Raw genomic sequence first — 16,355 nt, 5'->3', positions numbered from 1 at the left:
GGACTGGCAAAAAGTGTTCTTCACTGACGAGTCGTGGTTTTGTCTCACCGGGGGTGATGGTCAGATTCGCGTCTATCGTCGAATGAGTGTTACACCAAAGCCTGTGCTCTGGAGCGGGATCGATTTGGAGGTGGAGGGTCCATCATGGTCTGGGGCGTTGTGTCACGGCATCATAGGACTGAGCTTGTTGTCAATGCAGGCAATCTCAACGCTGTGTGTTACAGGGAAGACGTTCTCCTCCCTCATGTGGTACCCTTCCTGCAGGCTCATCCTGACATGACCCTCCAGCATGACAATGCCACTAGCCATACTGCTCGTTCTGTGTGTGATTTCCTGCAAGACCGGTATGTCAGTGTTCTGCCATGGCCAGCGAAGAGCCCGGATCTCAATCCCATTGAGCACGTCTGGGACCTGTTGGATCGGAGGGTGAGAGCTAGGGCCATACCCCCAGAAATGTCTGGGATCTTGCAGGTGCCTTGCTGGAAGAGTGGGGTAACATCTCACAGCAAGAACTGGCAAATCTGGTGCAGTCCATGAGGAGGAGATGCACTGCAGTACTTAATGTAGCTGGTGGCCACACCAGATACTGACTGTTACTTTTTTTAATAAAACGTGACAGAATGACCGACCCACAAAATGGAGACAGTGGGAAAGTCTGAGGTGGCGACAATCATAGAGACAGACCAGCATCACAAGAACTGTCTCTCCAGACTCGGCAGCGCCATGGACAGCATGCTGGCAACCATCCTGTGCTTGGAGAGGAATGTGCAGTCTCTCCAGTCTCCAGCACCGGTTCCGGCACCAGCCCCCACACAACCACTACCTGCCTCCGTCCCATCTGAGCCGGTCTGCGGAATACCCCTGCGCTTTGACTGCGCGCCAGCGAGATGCAAGGGATTCCTTCTGCAATGCAATCTGTACCTCCAGGAGAGACAGGGTTGCCATCGTCATCTCCGAGGTCAAGTCCTACGAACGCTTCACTCTCCTCTTCCTCTCTGTGTTTTATCATCCTGTGGAGGAGGGTGAGTGTCTACTCTGACTACACCAGGGATCTAGCACCGCCTCAGAGTTTGCCCTGGAGTTCCGGACTATCGCAGCCTCCACCGGATGGAACGAGTCGGCTCTGATCACCGTGTTCCGCAGCGGACTGCGGGAGGAGGTACAGCTGGAGTTAACCTGCCGTGATGACAACCTGTCAGCGCAGTCAGATCATGGCCCATCTATAACTCCGGAATGAGATGTTGGGATGTGCCAGCACGGGAGCCGTGGTGAAGCGTGCCTTCATTGTCTCAAACACCCTCTCCACCATCCAACGAAGCCGCTGGGGACCTCCTCACAGCAGGGAGGTAAGAGGCGCAACCACCGTGCTGAAGCCCCAGATGAATCTCCGGAAATAGTTGGCGAACCCCAGGAATCGCTGAATAGATGGGCCACTCCCTTCGTGGATATGAGGTAACCCAAAAAGGACACAGTCCGCTGGAAAAACAAAAGTTTCTCATGTTTGACATATAGATCATGCTCCAACAGTCTTCCCAGCACAGACTTGATGAACGAGAAATGCTGGGCGCGGGAGATGATGATGATAAAATAATGTATATGTGAAAGATAATGATAAAATAATTCCACTCTGAAACCTTACAACTGTATGAAATTGATTAGAATCATAAAATTATAATCTGATGACGTGTATAGTTTTAGTCAGAGTTTTCTTCTTTAGGTCCTGGATTTCAGTTTTGTAGTAGTTTGTCTTTGCTTATATAAAATAATAAATTTATATAGATTTTTTTTTTTAAATACCCTGCTGTTAGCTTTTTGCACTGCAAATTTAATTATTGACTTAAATATTTTCCTGGTTTTAGGTTTAATGTGAAACAACACTTTTTATTCTGCTCGTTTTACCTGTAATCTGTACCTCTCCTGTATCAGTATTCCTCCTCGTACTCTTCCCTTCATCTTGACCATGCTTCTCACGGGGGCCGTTGATAACAGAAGTTTGACTAATACATTAAAGCTGGGAATTAGAAAGTGTCACTCTGCATGCATATGCAAGTGTTTCTCCTACTTCTGGGCAGAAAAATGACTGCAGGTTTATGTAAATCTGGGCTTTGAGGATCTGGCAACAATATTTGTACACTATTTTTATGGATGGAAATTTGCACAGTCAAGGGCCCCTTTTTGTCTGTCTCACCTGAATGTGGACTTATTTACTTTCTTGTAAAGAATGTGAAATATCTGAGGGCAAACTCTCCCCCCTCCTTCGTTTGAGAAAGCAGATCCATCTTTCTCTGGCAGTTTGCGGACCTTCCAGTGTTTGCTTCCTGACAATCGATACACATGCATATTTCATCCTTTGGGTTAAGAGCAGAATCTTTTCCCCCTGCTGTGCCTTTTGATTTCTGCTCCTCTATCACCCCACTGGGAAAATGGTGTGGATGTCTGCGGTCCCACGGTTAATCACTCCACCAAGTAGCGATGTAATACTGTTTCAACTGAAGGCCTTTCTCTGGGTAATCACACCAGACTCTGGTGCTGAGCCATTTCTGACTCTGAGAAACAGTACTGTAGTACGTTAGCTGGCTAGCATTAATATGACCCCATTAACAGTTACATTCTAGTCTTTCTCAGGGCAGTCTTTGTGTCCACAGGAACAGCGGTTTTGTTCGTAATTGAATTTCATTTGGTAAACGTGTCTGAATTCTCAATGGTAACACTACAGACAGGGCATTAAAGCAGCAGCCTACTGTTTGCTGTCTACTTCAAAACAGATTACAATAGGGCTGGACACATGATATTGTGAACCACTGTCTACTATGCCAATAACCTCTGCCCTATGAGAGGCCAGTGAAAATGTTAAGAGTGTCCTACACTGAGTCCTCTCAGTGGGTTGACTTCCCTGGAGCAGCCCTGTACATCTGTGCCCACATTAGACTGCTGTGTGTCAGTCGCCTCCTCAGCGAAGGGGAGAGCGAGGGAGAACAGGGGAATGAGGGACGTGTCTCAATGTGACCGCAGTGGTTTGAACAGAGCTGCTTTAATAAAGTCCCACCCAGACGCCTCCTTTCCCTCCCTCATATCCTCCCTCTTTCCTCTTCTCTCCTGTCCTTCCTTCCCTTTCTTCCACTCTCCTCTCCTCCACCTCTCCCCCTCACTTATTTCCTCAGCTCCGGCACTCCTCTCTTCTCCCCCACTCCTCCCCCGTCAGTACAGTAATTAGCTCTGGGGCTCAGAAAGAAGGACGGAACAGATGAGCCCTGATGCAGGGAGCCGAGGGGATTGCTGGTCAGGTGGTCTAACTCCTCTGATGGCTCTGAGGAAGTTCAGGAGGAGTTTACTGTAAATGTCGCTATCTGCACTCTTAGCGCCTCTGCAACCTTTCAGATGCTCCATCTATCCCAGGCATCCAAAAGAGAAGCTAATAGGAGGGCTGACAGCTCTGGCTCAACACAGAGTACAATTACAGCCAGAGCCAGGTACCAATCAGGCTACCCTCTATCACCTCACTCACACCCTCCCTCCATTTGTCTCTCGGTCATCTATCCTTGGCATCTGCACCACTATATCCCCCTGCTCTCTCTGCATCTAGTGAAGTGGTGTATAGAGAGATTTGCTGACACTGTGTTTGTGAAGTGTGTGTTTGCGTGAGATGAATATATATTTTGGAGATGAAGATTAGGTGTCTAATCTCTTTCTCCGTCTCTCACACACACACGTTCTCGCTCTCACACATATTTTCTGTTCTTTCCTTCACTCTCACTCTCCCTCTCTCTCTGTTCTCCCTCCCATGCTCTGCTACGTAGGTCAGATGAAGGTGTCAGGTTAGATGGGATCAATAGGGGACTTGTCAGGACTAGTGAGTGGGTAGAGAAAGCGCTTTCAGTATTTCTAATCAATACCATAATCACTTCTCCTACCTACAAAGGCCCCCAAGGCCCCGATCAATTGTTTACTCAGTATTACTTTCATCTCCTGTTGATCCACAGGACAAGTGACATGACTGTTTAAGTGTGTACAGTTGAAGTCGGACGTTTACATACACCTTAGCCAAATACATTTAAACTCAGTTTTTCACAATTCCTGACATTTAATCCTAGTAAAAATTCTCTGTCTCAGTTAGGATCACCACTTTATTTTAAGAATGTGAAATGTCAGAATAATAGTAGAGAGAATTATTTGTTTCAGCTTTTATTTCTTTCATCACATTCCTAGTGGGTCAGATGTTTACATATACTCAATTAATATTTGGTATCGTTGCCTTCAAATTGTTTAACTTGGGTAGCCTTCCACAAGCTTCCCACAATAAGTTGGGTGAATTTTGGCTCATTCCTCCTGACAGAGCTGGTGTAACTGAGTCAGGTTTGTAGGCCTCCTTGCTCGAACACGCTTTTTCAGTTCTGCCCACAAATGTTCTATAGGATTGAGGTCAGGGCTTTGTTGTGGCCACTCCAATACCTTGACTTTGTTGTCTGTAAGCCATCTTTAAGCCATCTTGCCACAACTTTGGAAGTATGCTTGGGTTCATTGTCCATTTGGAAGACCCATTTGCGACCAAGCTTTAACTTCCTGACTGATGTCTTGAGATGTTGCCAATATATCCACATAATTTTCATCCCTCATGATGCCATCTATTTTGTGAAGTGCACCAGTCCCTCCTGCAGCAAAACATGATGCTGCCACCCCCGTGCTTCACAGTTGGGATTGTGTTCTTCGGCTTGCAAGCCTCCCCCTTTTTCCTCCAAACATAACGATGGTGAGTATGGCCAAACATTTCTATTTTTGTTTTATCAGACCAGAGGACATTTCTCCAAAGAGTACGATCTTTGTCCCCATGTGCAGTTGCAAACCGTAGTCTGACTTTTTTATGGCGGTTTTGGAGCAGTGGCTTCTTCCTTGCTGAGCGGCCTTTCAGGTTATGTCGATATAGGACTCGTTTTACTGTGGATATATATACATTTGTACATGTTTCCTCCAGCATCTTCACAATGTCCTTTGCTGTTGTTCTGAGATTGATTTGCACTTTTCACACCAAAGTATGTTCATCTCTAGGAGACCGACTGCGTCTCCTTCCTGAGCAGTATGACGGCTGCGTGGTACCATGGTGTTTATACTTGCTTACTATTGTTTGTACAGATGAACGTTTTACCTTCAGACGTTTGGAAATTGCTCCCAAGGATGAACCAGACTTGTGGAGGTCCACCATTTTTTTTTCTGAGGTCTTGGCTGATTTATTTTGATTTTCCCATGATGTCAAGCAAAGAGGCACTGAGTTTGAAGGTTGGCCTTGAAATACATCCACAGGTACACCTCCAATTGACACAAATGATGTCAATTAGCCTATCAGAAGCTTCTAAAGACATAATTTTCTGGAATTTTCCAAGCTGTTTATTGGCACAGGCAACTTAGTGTATATAAACTTCTGACCCACTGGAATTCTGATATAGTTAATTATAAGTGAAATAATCTGTCTGTAAACAATTGTTGGAAACATTTCTTGTGTCATGCACAAAGTAGATGTCCTAAACGACTTGCCAAAACTATAGTTTGTTTAACAAGAAATGTGTAAAGTGGTTGAAAACAAGTTTTAATGACTCCAACCTAAGTGTATGTATACTTTCGACTTCAACTGTATGTACAGTATGTATGTATGTACTGTATGTGACATTTGTGTGTCAATTTTATTTGTCACATGCACCGAATACAATGGGTGTAGACTTAACCGTGAAATGCTCACTTACTCGCCCTGCCTAACGATGCAGAGTTTCACCTTTTTTTTATAACATTATCTTAAGGATTAAAATACACAAAAACGTAGCTATATACAGGGAGTACCAGTACCAGATCAATGTGCAGGTATTTGAGGTAGATACAGTGCCTTCAGAAAATATTCACACCCCTTGACTTTGCCCACATTTTGTTGTATTACAAATTGGGATTAAAATGATTAATGGAAAATAAAACTGAGTGTACAAAACATTAAGGACACCTGCTCTTTCCTTGACATAGACTGACCAGGTGAATCCAGGTGAAAGCTATGATCCCTTATTGCTGTCAAATCCACTTCAATCAGTGTAGATGAATGGGAGGAGACAGGTCACAGGAGGACTTTTAAGCCTTGAGACAATTGAGACGTGGAGATATGGATTGTGTATGTGTGCCATTCAGAGTGTGAATAGTCAAGACAACATATTTAAGTGCCTTTGATCGGGGTATGGTAGTAGGTGTCAGACGCACTGGTTTTGTCAAGAACTGTAACGCTCAACAGTTTCCCATGTGTATCAAGAAAGGTCCACCACTCAAGGGACATCCAGCCAACTTGATTCAACTGTGGGATGCATTGCGGTAAACATGGGCCAGCTTCCCTTTGGAACGCTTTCGACACCTTGTAGAGTCAATGCCCCGAAGAATTGATGCTGTTCTGAGTGCAAAACAGGGGGAGCTCCCAGCTCCAAGTGTCTGCTGGAAAGCAAACAACCAGGTTTTCCTCTAGAATTTTGCCTGTGCTTAGCTCTATTCCGTTTAGTTGTATCCCCTAAAAAAACGCCCTAAGCATACCCATAACATGCAAGCCTACCCTATCATGTTTTAAGGTATGGCCCAGGTGCAGACAGTGTTGAAGAAACAAAAGTTTATTATGTAACAGGGGCAGGCAAATGACAGGTCAGGTCAGGCAGAGGTTGGTAATCCAGAGAGGGTGTAAGGCACCGGAACAGCAGGCGGGCTCAGGGTCAGGTCAGGCAGAGGTCGGTGATCCAGAGTAGTGGGGCAAAGGTACAGGACGACAGGCAGGGTCAGGGCAGGCAGAACGGTCAGAACCCGGGGAACTAGAAAACAGGAGCAAGGGAACAGGCAGGAGCAGGGAAACAAAACACTGGTAGGTTCTACGAACAAAACAAACTGGCAACAAACAGAAAATACAGGTATAAATACACGGGATAATGGGGAAGATGGGCGACACCTGGAGGGGGGTGAAGACAAGCACAAAGACAGGGGAAACAGATCAGGGCATGACATACCCATAACACTGGGTGTATTAATACACCATCCAAAGTGTAAAATTAGTAACTGCACCATACTCAATGGGATATTTAATGTAAACTTTTCTTACCACTATACCAATAGGTGTAATTTGCAAACCACAGGAAAACCTACATGGTCTTTGTGGTTGAACCTGTGCTTAAAATTTGTTGCTCGACTTTGGGAACTGTTTGTATGTGTGGAGTACAGAGACGGGGTAGTCATTTAAAAATAATTTTAAACACTTATTGCATACAGGTAGTTCATGCAACTTATGTGACTTCTTAAGCACATTTTTACTTCTAAACGAATTTATGCTTGCCATAACAAAAGGATTGAACACTTATTGACTCAATACATTTCAGCTTTTCATTGAGTTAATTTGTAAACATTTATAACAACTTAATTCCACTTTGGCATTATGGGCTATTGTGTGTAGATCAGTGACACAAAATCGAAATGTAATCTATTTTAAATTCAGGCTGTAACACAACAAAATGTGGAAAAAGCCTAAAGGTGTGAATACTTTCTGAAGGCACTGTATGTACATGGCAGGGTAAATTGACAAGGCATCAAGATAGATAATAATACAAGAAAAATAAAGAACGGAGTAGCAGCAGCATATGATACGTGTGTATTTATGTGTGCGTATGTAGTGTATAGACACTTCAACTGGCGTACTCAACTGGCAGCTTCATTAAATAGAACCCGCAAAACCCCAGTCTCAACGTCAACAGTGAAGAAGTGACTCCGGGATGCTGGCCTTCTAGACAGAGTTGCAAAAAAAAAGCCATATCTCAGACTGGCCAATAAAAATAAAAGATTAAGATGGGCAAAAGAACACAGACACTGGACAGAGGAACTCTGCCTAGAAGGCCAGGATCCCGGAGTCACAATTTAACTGTTGACGTTGAGAATGATGTTTTGCGGGTACTATTTAATGAAGCTGCCAGTTGAGGACTTGTGCGGCGCCTGTTTCTCAAACTAGACACTCTAATGTACTTGTACTCTTGCTCAGTTGTGCACCGGGGCCTCCCACTCCTCTTTCTATTCTGATTAGAGACAGTTTGCGCTGTTCTGTGGAGGGAGTAGTGCACAGCGTTGTACCAGATCTTCAGTTTCTTGGCAATTTCTTGCATGGAATAGCCTTCATTTCTCAGAACAAGAATAGACTGACGAGTTTCAGAAGAAAGTCTTTGTTTCTGGCCATTTTGAGCCTTTAATTGAACCCACAAATGCTCCAGACACTCAACTATTAGCTAACATAATGTGCCATTGGAACACAGGAGTGACGGTTGATGATAATGGGCCTCTGTACACTTCAACTATGACAGACAAAATGAGGAAAAAAGATCCAGAAAATCACATTGTAGGATTTTTTATGAATTTATTTGCAAATTTTGGTCACCTACAAACAAGCAAGATTTCTGGCTTTCACAGACCTGTAACTTCTTCTTTAAGAGGCTCCTCTGTCCTCCACTCGTTACCTGTATTAATGGCACCTGTTTGAACTTGTTATCAGTATAAAAGACACCTTTCCACAACCTCAAACAGTCACACTCCAAACTCCACTATGGCCAAGACCAAAGAGTTGTCAAAGGACACCAGAAACAAAATTGTAGACCTGCACCAGGCTGGGAAGACTGAATCTACAATAGGTAAGCAGCTTGGTTTGAAGAAATCAACTGTGGGAGCAATTATTAGGAAATGGAAGACATACAAGACCACTGATAATCTCCCTCGATCTGGGGCTCCACGCAAGATCTCACCCCATGGGGTCAAAATGATCACAAGAACTGTGAGCAAAAATCCCAGAACCACATGGGGGACCTAGTGATGACCTGCAGAGAGCTGGGACCAAAGTAACAAAGCCTACCATCAGTAACACACTACGCCACCAGGGACTCAAATCCTGAAGTGCCAGACGTGTTCCCTGCTTAAGCCAGTACATGCCCAGGCCCATCTGAAGTTTGCTAGAGAGCATTTGGATGATCCAGAAGAAGATTGGGAGAATGTCATATGGTCAAATGAACCAAAATATAACTTTTTGGTAAAAACTCAACTTGTCGTGTTTGGAGGACAAAGAATGCTGAGTTGCATCCAAAGAACACCATATCTACTGTGAAGCATGGGGTGGAAACATCATGCTTTGGGGCTGTTTTTCTGCAAAGGCACCAGGACGACTGATCCGTGTAAAGGAAAGAATGGATGGGGCCATGTATCGTGAGATTTTGAGTGAAAATCTCCTTCCATCAGCAAGGGCATTGAAGATGAAACGTGGCTGGGTCTTTCAGCATGACAATGATCCCAAACACACCGCCCGGGCAACAATGGAGTGGCTTCGTAAGAAGCATTTCAAGGTCCTGGAGTGGCCTAGCCAGTCTCCAGATCTCAACCCCATAGAAAATCTTTGGAGGGAGTTGAAAGTCCGTGTTGCCCAGCAACAGCCCCAAAACATCACTGCTCTAGAGGAGATCTGCATGGAGGAATGGGCCAAAATACCAGCAACAGTGTGTGAAAACCTTGTGAAGACTTCCAGAAAACGTTTGACCTCTGTCATTGCCAACAAAGGGTATATAACAAAGTATTGAGATAAACTTTTGTTATTGACCAAATACTTATTTTCCACCATAATATGCAAATAAATTCATTAAAAATCATACAATGTGATTTTCTGAATTTTTTTTCTAATTTTGTCTGTCATAGTTGAAGTGTACCTATGATGAAAATTACAGGCCTCTCATCTTTTTAAGTGGGAGAACTTGCACAATTGGTGGCTGACTAAATACTTTTTTGCCCCACTGTATGTGTGTATCTTCTGAGTGTGCATAGAGTTGGTGAAAGATGGGGTCAGAGCAGATAGTCCAGGTAACCATTGATAACTATTTAGCAGTCTTATGGCTTGGGGGTAGAATATGTCTCTGAGCCTGTGTAGTCCGAGAGCTGATGCTCCGGTACCATTTGCCGGATGGTGGCGGAGTAAACAGTCTTTGGCTTGGGTGGCTGGAGTCTGGCAATTTTCGGGCCTTCTTCGGACACCGCCTGATGTAGAGGTCCTGGATGGCAGGGAGCTTGGACCCAGTGAAGTACTGGGCTGTCCACACCACCCTCTGTAGCGCTTTGCGGTTGAGTGCGCTGCATTTGCCATACCAAGCAGTGATGCAGTCAGTCAAGATGCTCTCGATGTACTGTAGCAGCCGTAGAAAATTTTGAGGATCATGTCAAATCTTTTCAGCCTCCTAAGAGGTGCTGTTGTGCTCTCTTCACGACTGTGTGGGTGTGTGGACCATCATAACCCTATCAGTCCCGAGACCCGAGCAAAAATCAGCATTTATCTGGATGCCTTATGTTCAATCTCACAGTTAACTATTTAACAATGTTAAATAGGGCTACAAGAAGAACAATTTGATATAAATAGTTTAATTCATGAGTTTTATTTACAAATGTACACTTTTAAAAAAGGTCCACCAAAGCAAAAACCTGATAATAATCTATTTATATGAATGCTGTAAATACAGAAATTGTTTTTCCAACTAGGCAGTAACAACTGTGTAGTGTTTGGAGTTTGTGACAGCAGCTATGTTAGCTTGGGGCGGCAGGGTAGCCTAGTGATTAGAGCGTTGGACTAGTAACTGGAAGGTTGCAAGTTCAAATCCCCGAGCTGACAAGGTACAAATCTGTCATTCTGCCCCTGAACCGGCAGTTAACCCACTGTTACTAGGCTGTCATTTAAAATAAGAATTTGTTCTTAACTGACTTGCCTAGTTAAATAAAGGTAAAATAAATAAAAAAATTATACAGTATAATAATACATTTAATTTGAGAAGCAGGTGCTGTGGGGGTATGTGCTACGCCATTGCTTCTAACTATAAGTAATCTAAGATGTGTCAGATAAATTATGTCCATTTCAGGGCCCCAGCTATACTTTTGTCTAGATGTTAAGATCAAGCTTCTTGGTTACAGCAGAGACATTCAACCCCCTCCTGGATCAAGATCCCTGTTGCCTTAATTGTTTTGTGCGTCAAAAATAGTGCCCCTTGTGTGCACATTCAGTAATACCGTATACCCTGGTATGGTACATAAACGGTATGACGGTTTGAGAATCTGGATAGCGTGACAGGCCCGTTTTAAAAGTTCTGAGTGATCCCCAGTCCACCTGGTCGTGCTGCTGCTCCAGTTTCAACTGTTCTGCCTGCGGCTATGGGACCCTGACCTGTCCACTGTATGTGCTACCTGTCCCAGACCTACTGTTTTCGAAGCTCTCTCTCTCTCTACCACACCTGCAGTCTCTAACTCTGAATGATCGGCTATGAAAAGCCAACTGACATTTACTCCTGGGGTGCTGACCTGTTGCACCCTCTACATCCACTGTGATTATTATTATTATATGACCCTGCTGGTCATCTATGAATGTTTGAACATCTTGGCCATGTACTGTTATAATCTCCACACCGTCACAGCCAAAAGAGGACAGGCCACCCCTCAGAGCCTGGTTCCTCTCTAGGTTTCTTCCTAGGTTCCTGCCTTTATAGAGAGTGTTTCCTAGCCACCGTGCTTCTGTTGCTTGCTGTTTGGGGATTTAGGCTGGGTTTCTGTATAGCACCCTGTAACATCGGCTGATGTAAAAAGGGCTTTATAAATACATTTGATTGATTGATTGAAATTTGATTGATGGAGCGGCTCTCAGATTATTAGGGAAAGCATTCCATAGGTGAGGGGCAAGGGAGCAGAAGGCTCGGTCCCCCATAGTTTGGAGATGTGTTTTGGGGACTTGAGGCAGTGGCTGTAGAGGAGAGTGTCAGGTGGCTCGCTATTGAGATGAGGTTGTAGACATAGGTGGGGCTCAATCCATTCAAGGCTTTAAATGCACGAGAATTTTGAAATCGATCCTGTACACCGAGTATACCAAACATTAGGAACACTTTCCTAATATTGAGAGCTTTGGTAGTGATTGGCTTGGAGGCCCCCAAACAGTGCATTGCTGTAGTTGATCGAAGAGAAATCGAAGGTGTGAATGAGTTTCTCTGCATTTGGCTGGGAGAGTGATGGTATGACCCGGGCAATGTTTTTTGAGATGGGGTCACAGTGGGGTCACAGCCAGGGTCGCCATTGTACAGCGCCCCTGGAGCAATTAGAGTTAAGTGCTTTGCTCAAGGGCACAGCAACAGATCATTTTTTCTCACCTTGCCTGATCTGGTATTTGAACTAGCAACCTTTCGGTTACTGGCCCATTGCTCTAACCTCCAGACAACCTATGGATTGGGGGGTGCTCTCTCCTCTCTCCTGTAGTCACATTCTGCTCGTTGGTCTTACTGACGTTGAGGGAGAGGTTGTCATGGCACCACACTAACACTAAGTCTCTGACCTCCCTGTAGGCTGTCTCATCGCCATCAGTGATCAGGCCTACCACAGTTGTGCCGTCAGCAAACTTGATGTTGGAGTCATGCGTAGGTGAACAGTGAGTACAGGAGATGACTAAGCTCACACCCTTGATGGGCCCCTGTGTTGAGGGTCAGCGTGGCGGAGGTGTTGTTGTCTATCCTCACCACCTGGGGCCGTCCTGTCAGGAAGTCCAGGATATTTTTACAGAGGGAGGTGTTAAGGCTCAAGGTCACCAGCTTGGTGATGAGCTTGGTGGGAACTATGTGGTTGAATGCTGAGCTGTAGTCTGTGGACAGCATATTTACATACACCGAGTGTACAAAACATTATGAACACCTTATTAATATTGAGTTGCACACCCTTTTGCCCTCAGAACAGCCTCAATGTGTTGTGGCATGGACTCTACAAGGTGTCTTGAGTGTTCCACAGGGATGCTGGCCCATGTTGACTACAATGCTTCCCACAGTTGTCAAGTTGGCTGGATGTCCTTTGGGTGGTCGATCATTCTTGATACACACGAGAGACTGTTGCAGTTCCTGACACACACACACCGGTGAGCCTGGCACCTGCTACCATATCTCTTTCAAAGGCATTACATCTTATGTCTTGCCCATTCATCCTCTGAATGGCACACACACACAATCCATGTCTCAATTGTCAAAAATCGTTCTTTAACCCGTCTCCTCCCCTTCAGCTACACTGATTGAATAGGACTTAACAAGTGACATATAAATGTCTCCATTGTGATGTGCTGCTCTTGTACAGATGACCCGCCCCTGTTAATTACCTCGTTAATGATTCATCCTTGTTAATGATGTTTGCCGTCTCTAGAGCAAAGAAATTAGCAAATATGACGGCGGGAGAGAAAAGAGAGGGGGAATGTAAAAAAATCTAACATGTAAGTGGGGGGGATTAGTGGGAGGGTTTCTGCTGGAAAGGAGAGCTCATCTTGTGCGGTAGAGGACATATTCTGAAAACTTTTAGCCCATCAGAAAGACTGGATTTCCCTGTGGAATGGCAATTCGGAGAGTCCCCATCTGTGAGCATAGCCAGCATAACTGTTTTGTACTGTAGCCTATTCACAGATTTGTCTGTATGTGACTTGAATTGTTTATGTATAGTCATCCTTTGTCCACTAATGCATCAACATATGAGTTTTTCCTCACAGCCTTACAGCCTCTACAGTGCAGACTGACCTTTGCTGACCTACACATTCGTGTACAGTGAAGGTATTCTTCCTGGTCTGTATACAAACACATCATATGCTATAGATGTGTCCACATACACATGCCCTCACCTTTATTTCAACCCATACAAACCTCTAAGCATTTACTCATGTACTCAATTGTAGAATAGGTGATAACACATGCTTGACATTGAATATAAATAAGACCTCAGTGATTTGTTTTTCCTCCAGACAACAGACAATGGTAGCATCACAGCATTTTGATCAAAGGAGAGTGAATCAAGCAGGTTTCTGATGTTAAATACAGTATCTTTGAATCAACTCTCAACTTAAGTTTGATAAACATGCAATACAAATCAGCAGAACAGTGAAAGCAAGTCTCAGCTGTTTTAAGTTAATAAGAAACGGTTTACCCTTTGATACTGCACTTATATTTTTTTTACACACAATGATAATTGAGCAAATATCTCATCTGCATGACAACATGGACTCAGGCAAAACTCACAGTAAACAAATCTATAGAATCACTCTACAATAAAGCCTTTAATTGCTTTTCAGCAGTCTGTCTTCAGTTCAATGGTAATCATTCTCACTCAAAATGTTCTTTGAATAAGTTTTGCTGTGGAGATAGCTGCTGTGCTCCTCTTGAGGTTATTAGCCTGCACTGCTGATGTCCAGGCAGCGCTCTGCCTGATCAATCATTGTTTTGCTGGCCACTTGACTCTGTTCCTTGATTGTTTATCTGCTGTTCTCTTTTACTCCTCAGACGTTCTGTTGTGTACTGATTTCAGATTGCATTTAGGAAACAATGATACTGTTGAGTCCTGGCATCAGTTTATTGATGTGCCTATCTTTACGTGTGGACCACAGATGTTGTTTTCCCAAATGTGGATCAAATCTAAATCTAAATTACGTTTTATTTGTCACATGCTTTGTAGACAACAGGTGTAGACTAACAGTGAAATGCTTACTTATGGGTCCATTTCCTACAATGCAGAGTTAATGATAAGATACAAATATAAATAGTGACGCAAGAAATAAATACACAGTGAATAACAAGTAGAAAATAACATGGCTATTTACAGGGAAAATGACCTTAAACATTTATAAAATGGTGGATAATTATTGTTCTTTGTCATAGCTTGCTACATATTTACTCTTTCTCATTGTCTCTCTTGTATCAGTGTGAAGATGGTGCTGCTGTGGACTGCTGGAGACATTTTCAAGACAACGTACTTTGTGATGAACCACAGCCCGTCCCAGTTCTGGGTGTGTGGGGCAGTCCAGATCCTCATAGACATTGCCATCCTGCTGCAGGTGCTCTTTTACGGCCAGGACATCAGGGTCAAACTGGGATGAACCCAGAACCTTATCATCCTCCAATACATCAATGCTCTTAATCAAAGACTTATACCTAAACGTGTGTGCCTTAACATGTATTTTTTTTTAAAGATATTAGATGGAGAATGCCAGAGGTATTGTGTATGTTTTACTATTTGATACCAGTCATTTGTGTCTTCATAGGTCATTTGCATTGCTAGTTACTGAAGGGCAGAGTGTGTCCATCAGTCAATCTCTACCAGTTCCACAGGCAGCTTGAACGACACGACAGGCTACTCTGACTGATGCCTCCTTCACTGTGTACCTCAGTGTGTTTTTAAGATGAAATATAGACATATGCATATGTGTGTCAGTGTGTGTGCGTTTCAGCATGAATTGATTTTAGCCATCGGCATTCTCCAGTGCCACAGGGGCGCAGCGCACAACATCGCAATGCTAGAGGCGTCACTACAGATCCGGGTTCGATCCCAGGCTGTAACCGGCCGTGATCGAGAGTCCCATAGGGCGGAGCACAATTGGCCCAGCATCGTTAGGGGAGGGTTTGGCCGGTGGGGCTTTACAAGTAGGCTGTCATTGTAAATAAGAATGTTCTTCACCGACCTGCTTAGTTAAATAAAGGTTAAATAAATCAAAATGGCAAGGTATTGGTATTTGGTATTTTATTAGAATCCCCATTAGCTGTTACTAAAGCAGCAGCTACTCTTCCTGGGGTCCTCACAGAATATGAAACATGACATAATACAGAACATCAAATCAAATTTTATTGGTCACATACACATATTTAGCAGATGTTATTGCGGGTGTAGCGAAATGCTTGTGTTCCAACATTGCAGTAATATCTAACAATTCACAACAATACACACATCTAAAGGTAAAATAATGGAATTAAGAAATATATAAATATTATGTTGAGCAATGTCGAAGTGGCATTGACTAAAATACAGTATGTAAACATTATTAAAGTGACCAGTGATTCCATGTCTATTTACAGTGGGGCAAAAAAGTATTTAGTCAGCCACCAATTGTGCAAGTTCTCCCACTTAAAAAGATGAGAGAGGCCTGTAATTGTCATCATATGAGAAATGAGAAAAAAAAATCCAGAAAATCACATTGTAGGATTTTTTATGAATTTATTTGTAAATTTTGGTGGAAAATAAGTATTTGGTCAATAACAAAAGTTTATCTCAATACTTTGTTATATACCCTTTGTTGGCAATGACAGAGGTCAAACGTTTTCTGGAAGTCTTCACAAGGTTTTCACACACTGTTGCTGGTATTTTGGCCCATTCCTCCATGCAGATCTCCTCTAGAGCAGTGATGTTTTGGGGCTGTTGCTGGGCAACACGGACTTTCAACTCCCTCCAAAGATTTCCTATGGGGTTGAGATCTGGAGACTGGCTAGGCCACTCCAGGACCTTGAAATGCTTCTTACGAA

General features: G+C 43.7%; 1 protein-coding gene across 4 annotated transcripts in view; it reads left to right on the top strand.

Moving 5' to 3' along the window:
• si:dkey-246g23.2 (solute carrier family 66 member 2) overlaps positions 1 to 15,554 on the top strand; it is a 73,576-nt gene extending 58,022 nt beyond the window's left edge. For all 4 annotated transcript variants that reach the window (XM_021569669.3, XM_090205793.1, XM_021569676.3 and 1 more), the window contains one exon: positions 14,764 to 15,554. In XM_021569669.3, the coding sequence (XP_021425344.1) occupies positions 14,764 to 14,938 (175 nt within the window). In that variant the 3' untranslated portion in view covers positions 14,939 to 15,554. The remainder of the gene's footprint in view (positions 1 to 14,763) is intronic.
• The last annotated feature ends 801 nt before the right edge of the window (positions 15,555 to 16,355 follow it).

Source organism: Oncorhynchus mykiss, chromosome 2 (genome assembly GCF_057628025.1).
Source record: "Oncorhynchus mykiss isolate SJ-2025 chromosome 2, ASM5762802v1, whole genome shotgun sequence".
NCBI classification, from domain to species: domain Eukaryota; kingdom Metazoa; phylum Chordata; class Actinopteri; order Salmoniformes; family Salmonidae; genus Oncorhynchus; species Oncorhynchus mykiss.
The sequence above is the reverse complement of the archived record's forward strand: the minus strand, read 5'-3'. Positions and strand labels throughout refer to the sequence as shown.